This window comes from Tupaia chinensis, unplaced genomic scaffold (genome assembly GCF_000334495.1).
Source record: "Tupaia chinensis unplaced genomic scaffold, TupChi_1.0 Scaffold000416_1, whole genome shotgun sequence".
NCBI classification, from domain to species: Eukaryota; Metazoa; Chordata; class Mammalia; order Scandentia; family Tupaiidae; genus Tupaia; species Tupaia belangeri.
Window position 1 is genome coordinate 2,531,477 of NW_006159921.1, and position 7,492 is coordinate 2,538,968.

Consider the following 7,492-nt stretch of genomic DNA (forward strand, 5'->3'; position numbering starts at 1 on the left):
GTTTTTCATTTCAGATGCATATGATGACTAGGAACAATATGAACAATATTATTTTAGTGCCCTGGGAAAAAATTAGCAAGTCAAATATTGAATCAGGCCTGTAGCACCACATGCTAAGCAGATTGCTTTGATCTTATCCACACTAAAAGCTCTATTATTGAATTTAAAGTTGGTGAACACATATCAGACCAATATACAATGCATATCTGAATGCATGTTTCACAAGCAAGGAATGTTTTGACAAAAGGAAGAAAATATCAAAGTTACAGCTGCGATTGAAACACAGATTTGCCCTCCTTCTTCTCTTGGAGCTAAAGGCTCTCTGCTGGCCAACCAAAATGTTTTTGCTCTAAAGGATCTGCTGATGTCTCCAGAAACACCTGCTGAGCTCCCATTTTTCTGGAGCCAACAAAGAGGCTCCTCAACCCCCGCCCCCCACCTCAGTCATAAGAAAGGAGTTTGCAACTTCAAGCAAGTATGCACAAGCTGCACGTGGTATGGCGCCCTCTGGTGGCCGTTTGTTCGGAAAGCCTACCTGGCTCCCCAAACTTCCAGTGATCTAACCTCCCCCTTCCCCTGGAGGCTGCTTTGGCAGGAAAAGGAACTTCAAAGAGCCAAAGGGAGGAAAGAAAGCAGCTGATCATGAGGGTAGAAACTAATTGATTGCAAGGAGGGAATGTTAATTACGCAGCAGGGCCCACTGAGAGAATGAGTTTGGTGTGACAAACTTCCTATCTATTATGGGAAATACCCCACAAAAGCCAAACAGCCAAAGCACATCTTAAACCAGGGGTCCATAAACTATGACTCAGGCCAAATCTACCCTCCCTTCCATCCCTACTGCCTGTAAAGTTCAAGAGTTAAACATGATTTTTACATTTTTAAACAATTAAAATATAGTATTCCACAGGTGAAAATTCTGTAAAATTCCAAATTCAGTGGACACAAACAGACAGACTGAAACACATGCATTCATTCATGCATGGATGGCCTATGATGTCTCTGGGCCACCACAGCAGAAGACATGAGCAGCTGTCACCGTCAGCTGTGTGGCCTCCAAAGGTGAACATTTTTACTAAAAATCTGGCCCTTGATAGAGTTTGTCATTCTCTCTTCCCAATGACTGCTCTTGGTCACAGCGCTGAACCCTGAGCGTCTAGTCCCTAAGCCCACCCTGCGCACCATGATGGAGACTAAAGCAGTCTGCAAGACAGAGGTGTGCACCGGGGGACTTCCAAACGTTAACAGGAACATGGAACTGAAGTATGAATTTCTTTGGGTGCAAAAAAAAAAATTGAAATCCGTGCGTAATTTTTCATAACACACACTTTCCATGAACTTTCTGAAGGTCCCACCTGGATGGGAGGGTCAAACATCCCATTTCAGGGCAACCCCCCACAGACTTACCATTTTATTATTGATTTCATGGAAATGAATCTCACAGACTTTCTCCACAACGTCTTCGTTCTCAAAAGTGACAAAGCCAAACCCTAAAGGGAAAAGGGAAAAGAGAAAACAGAAAGAGGAGGGGTGAGTTCGGATCCGACAGGCGTGCACGTTTTTCTTTGACGTCCTGCGGTCTTGACAGGCTCTGGATGGGGAGGGGAAGGGGAGGTGGGCGGCTCCCTGGGAGGGCCTTGTGGTTGAGGCAATGATTCCTAATTTGTACGGAGCACCCTTCCAACAGTGAGGAAAAGTTAATGATTTCACCCACATGCAGCGGGCACTGTGTGGTTTATATCTGCCCCGAAGCAAACAAGAAATTTACTTGTCTGTTATTGACAAGGGTCAGAGCCCCGCGGCTGCCTGCGCCGAGGCAGGCGAGTGGGCTGAGGGGGGCCTCGTGGATCACTGCCGGGCCACGCTTGCCCTTTCTGCGAGCCGGAATGGCCAGCCCTCGGGTCGGCCTCCAGACGGAGGCGGTTATTTGTCCTTTTCTTCCTGAATTACTTCCTCTAATACCTCATCAGGACATCCTGAGGCCTGGAAGAAACTATTAAAAGTTCCAGGCCTCTGTTCTGTGCGGGCATCCTTTTTCTACCGCTGCTTCAAAAGCGCTGTGGATTTGGGGCAGTTTAAGACTGTTTGATGCCTGCTGTCAGCCCGTCAGCTATGCACTGTATTTACTCGGCTGGAGACCGGCTTTGCTAGACAGGCTGCACTGAAGAATTTTGGCAGGCGACCGCTGCTCAGCATCCCGAGTTCCTCTCCCTACCCTCCTGCCCCTTTTCTTTCTTCTCCTCCCACCCCCGACAGCGTTTCCTGCAGGCAGCCCCATCTGTGCCCCCACATGGAGAGCATGGTTTCACCACGCAGAGCCACACGAAGGGCCACACCCCACCCTGGATGGAGCAGCTGCAACGTTAGTGCTAGCACACTGAGGGGACACCGATGGTGTGTGTGGGGACACTGAAGAGGAGGCAGGCGACCTGGGTTCCAGTTCCAACTGTGCATCGAGTCTGTGTCTACTCCTGGGGACCCCTTTCCCTCACCAACCTCAATTTTTGCATTGCAAATTAAGTTGGTGAGACACACTTCAGCGGACATCGGATCAGCCAGTACTGGCTGCAAGCCAGAGTGCCCTGGAAGAAGGCATGGCTGGGGCCTCACTCTCTCTGGGCCCCCAGGATAAAACGGAGCCCCTAACACACACTGAGGGACGAACTCAGAGGCCACTGTTCTCCTCTGGGGTCTGAGCGTCTTGCTAATGCACCTGCATCTCTGCATAGCCTCAACAGCGATTCAGCTTCCTGCCACATCCACAGGCTCCCACCTGGGTTCCACTTCGTGGAGGGTCTGGAGATCAATAGGATAGTGCCCTCTTCGTGCACAATTCACTCTCTAAAACACCTGAGTCAGAGGAGAGAGCTCAGGGAGTCTCTCATCTGGACAGACCTCATCCCTCCTTCATGACCCTCACTTCTAGCCTGTGGGTCATTCTGGTCTCATCGCTCTTTGAAGGCCAACCCTTTGGCCTAGTCCCAAAGGGACTTATGAAGCACCTTCTGAATAAAAAATCCACAATGGGCCAGTTTTTACCCCTATAGTCACCGCTAATTAAGGTGAATATGGCAGGTTGAATAGTAGCCTTCCAAATACACGCCTATACCCTAACCCTGGAACCTAGGAAGGCGACCTTTTTTGGAAAAAGAGTTTTCACAAATGTAAGTAAGTTAAGGACTCCAAGAGGAGATTATCCTAGACTTAGGATAATCCAATAATAAGTGCCCTTACAAGAGAAAGGAGAGAGAAGTTTGTGGTGTGGAAAAGACAGTGGTAGGCAGAGATGGAGTGATGCATCCACAAGCCGAGGAACTCTTGGAGCCACCAAAAGCAGGAGGAAGCAAAGGACGATCACCCTCCAGAACCTCTAGGGAGGAATGCAGCCCTGGACTCCAGAACCACAGGAGAATAAGTTTCTGCTTTTCTAAGCCACCAAGTCTGTGGTAGGGTGGGGCAGCCACAGCTTACAGTTTCGATCACACTTGCAGGCCCCACACTTCCTGCTCCAGCCAGGACAGTTGACTTGCCAAACACTCCACTCTGCAGAGAGGGCAGGGGAGTGTGGACACATGAGCAACCCCACCCTAGCTACACAAAGTCAGAGCCAGCAAGGGGCACCGTGCCTCATGCCAGAGGACGGCCAGTTTAAGGCCATCTTGCTGTGAAGCGTGTGCACTTGACCCTGGAATGGAGGCCTGGGTGAGTCAAGTCACCGTGAGGCCAAGGTTGAGTTCCCCGCCACAGAAGCGGTCATTCTGCTGTACCCCAAGTCCTCCCTGGTCCTCTGTGCAAATCACTGTTGGAACTCCAGACTCCACACCTCAGGACTCAGTACTGTCCTCATGTCCCACTCCATGCCACCAGTCAGAGCCAGGAGGAAGGGTGACAGAACTAAGAGACAGGAATTAGAATGCAGACCACAGCACTGGGCAGGGTGGGGCAGGATGTGCTGCATCATTTCAAATTCTGACTCTGCTATTCTCCCCCGCTGGGCCTTTCCCTAACCCAACAGGACTCAAAATGCGTATATCACAAAGATGATTTTCCTGATTAAAGGAGATAGCCAGGATTTCAAGCCCATGTACCCTGGATGCATAACAATTCGGCGATGTCAGGACTCATTTGCAGTATTTTACAGATCTATATCATTTCAACATCCCTGTCTGTTTGGCTCGAAGAGAGAAAACAAACTTGATTATGTCTAAAATATTTATTTATTCCATTTGAGAAAAGCAAAGAAGAAATGAAACACTTAATTATCAATAAGTGCTTTTCCTTAACGTATAATCATTTTTTATCTCACAGGTGCATTATCATTTACAATGAATGAGTAACTTGGTGACAAACAGGCCCCCCCTCCCCCCACAACAGGAGTGAAGGACAAAACGAGAGGAGGCAGAGATTTACGATGGATCGGGTGATGGAGAGAACTCTTTGGCATCGTAATCTTTTTCGTTTTTGAACTATTTATTTTTATTGTGATAAGATATACATAACATAAAGTTGACCACCTTAACACTTTGGGGTGTACCGTCACCACGGTCCCTCTCCAGAACTTTTCATCATCTCTAACTGAACCCTGGCCCCATTAAACTCAGTGTTTCCTCCTCCCACCAGCCCCTGGTAACCTCTATCCTACACTCTGCCTCTCCAAATTTGCCTATGCGAGGTACCCCACTTAAGCGGAGTGACACAACACACGTCCTGTCCTTCTGTGTTCGCTTACGTCACTCAGCATTACGCTTCCAAGGCATCACAGTCTTCTCAATGACCCGCGGAACGTCCGGACTCAACATGAGGCTCAGGGAAGTGGTGATTATTTACCTTCCCCCTATTTTTCCAAAAATGGGTCCCAGGGAGAATCAGAAATCAAGCTCAAGAAGACTCATCAAACCGAGGCACAGCAGCTGGGCACAAGAAACACGATGTTCCTCTTTCAAAAGTAAGGAATTCATGAGCTACGGAGAGTCCCTTCCCCTCTCTGAACCTCTAAGAGCAGAGCCGGGTGTCCTGCTCTGCTCCCTGCTGGGGAAAGGTCTAGGAGGGCTCACACTCCATCGAGGCCCTTCGGGAGGCTCCCACAAACATCCTAATGTTTCTCATCTCATCTTGGCCTTGGAGCCAAAGAGCTCCCTCGGTAAATTCACTCAAGCCACCATTCCAAAGGCAGAGAAGCCCAGGGACTGACAATGATGGGGTACGGGGCGTCAAAGGGCTAAAACCTGAGGGACTACAGACTAATCATCCAAGCCACCTTTCTCACTTGTCATCAGCAAAATGACACCTGCCTAGCCTCTCAGCCACGGCCCCACCTAAACTGCACCCCACCATGGAAGGAGCTCCAGGACTCAGCAAAGCTGATAGGAAGGTTGTGGAAAGGTTAGCCCCAAACACAGAGGGATTTAAAAATGGACGTAAATAGGGTAGCAGTTGACAGAGAGCATTTAAAAATAAAATTCTAGCCTTCTCGTGAATGAAGCTATTCTTGGAAACGAACAAGTAAGCTCGATTTAAGAGATAAGCATTTAAGAGTCAAACCTTTTTTTCCCTCTTTTATTCAAATGAACAAAACTGAATATTCATCTGAATAATACAAGGCTATAAAAAACACACACACAGAAGAGAACAAAAATCTGAAAACAAGATACCTCGAAATTGAAATGACCTGCGCCAAATGCAGTCACTGAAGAAGAGCCGACAGTTAACTCAGAGATTTCTTTTTAGGTCAGGGAGGGAAAGATGGGAACAGCCTCCTTCCTCCTAGCCTCAAAACTCATGTTCTTCTCTTATCATATAGGTCAATGGACACTACCAGGCAATCGCGTAGCGTCTAATGCATCTTCAGTGAAAATCGATGCAAGCCATGAGTTAACACACTTGGTTAATGGAGGAAAAAAGTGAGGGAGAAAAAAAAATCCAGATTGCCGAATGTATTCAGAGTATCCAATGAGGTATTTAAGGTATGTGTACATACGGATATTTATAACTCATGCAACCTCCCTGTCTTGCTAATAACCCAGGGCTGGGGAAAGCAGCAAAATCTGTGGGTTGCTTCCAGGATAAATAGGAACCCCTTGGGTTTGCCCGTGGGGGGCGTATCTGGTTTGAAAACGCTTCCCACACATCATGCTCCCAAGGCAACCTGGGAGAAGCAGGGCAGGCTCTGTTACCGTCATTTTGCTCAGCTGCTCTGCACAGTTAAGTGACTGGTCCATTGTGACATGGCCACTAAACCAGAGCAGGAGTCGGACTTTCACAGCCTCACAGCCACTGCTCTGGACCAGGCTGTCAGAGGGTGGATGTGGTGGCCACAGGCTCAGAGAGCGTGAGGGGCTGAGTCTGGGCAACGAGGCATAACTGTCTGTGTTTTTCGTCACTGAGAGTCAACCTCCAGCTGGCTGCGTGTCCGTTAGTGACCCTTCGCCTTGGAAATATCTCTGGGCTATCTCTCTGGGCTGTAGCAGGTTGGGTCAACTGGTTTTCCTGCAACCCTAAGGGAGGTCTGGGGCCCCATCCGTGGCCGGCAGCAAGAAGAGCAGAGCTGATGAGCTGTGTGCCCAGATGCCTGGCGGGGACCAGGCTGGCTTCACACACCCTGGGTCTGCCCTAAGGAAAATATAACTCAGAAGATCGATCTGTTCCAAGGAGAAAAACAAGCTGCCTTTCCGAAAGAAACGACATGTTTCCGATTATTGATTGCCACTTTGGGATACTCACTGCACGATACCCGGATTAGTAAAATGCAGTCTCAGTTATCACTGGGTCTCCTAGCACTTCCTGGCATTCGGACTTGGGCAAGGGGAGGGGTGACACGGTCAGCTGTGTCTGCTTTCACGCCCAGATGGTAACGCGCACTTCAGTGAGTAGGTGAGGTAGGAAAGTCATTCCCCACTGGCGGGGCTGGCCTTCCTTCTGCTACGTCTCCTGTCTGGCACCTCAAAGGCAGTTATTTATTATCAGTCCACATGTTTTTTTGGAGAGGTTTTTGCTATAGGGCGCGTGCACTCCCCAGACAGACAGAGACAGAGAGACAGAAAGTGAGAAATCACCCCCCAGGGGGGATGACCACGCCGCAATCCCTTCTCCTCCGTTCTCCTCTCAGGATCTCGGGCACGCATGCACACGTGCCCGGTGTGAGTTTTAAGCCACCGGGTCTGGGACGCGAACTGCGGTCGACCACGTGTGAGTCCAGCGACATAGCCATTACGCTAACTGCTGGTTCCAGTCCTTCTCCTTCTCCTCCATCCTCCTCTCTGGATTTTGGGCGCATACACACATACGCATGCCCAGTGTGAGTTTTAAGCTGCCGGGTTCCGGACTCAAACCACAGTCGACTATATGGGAGTCCAGTGATATAACCATTCGGCCATCTGCTGGTCCCTATCAGTCTGCATTCTAATGGCATTTTTTTATTTTTTAAGAAAACATATCTACTTACTGAGCAGCCATTTTTCCTTACTGTCTTCACCCCGTCCCAGTTCTCCATAGA

At 49.0% G+C, this 7,492-nt stretch overlaps 1 protein-coding gene across 2 annotated transcripts in view; it reads right to left on the minus strand.

The window, feature by feature from the left end:
- The window catches only part of MSI2 (musashi RNA binding protein 2), a gene marked incomplete at its 5' end in the record, with an annotated part of 437,589 nt that overhangs the window by 84,236 nt on the left and 345,861 nt on the right, over positions 1-7,492 (minus strand). For both annotated transcript variants that reach the window (XM_027774256.1, XM_027774255.1), the window contains 1 exon segment: positions 1,408-1,490. In XM_027774256.1, coding sequence (XP_027630057.1) covers positions 1,408-1,490 — 83 coding nt within the window.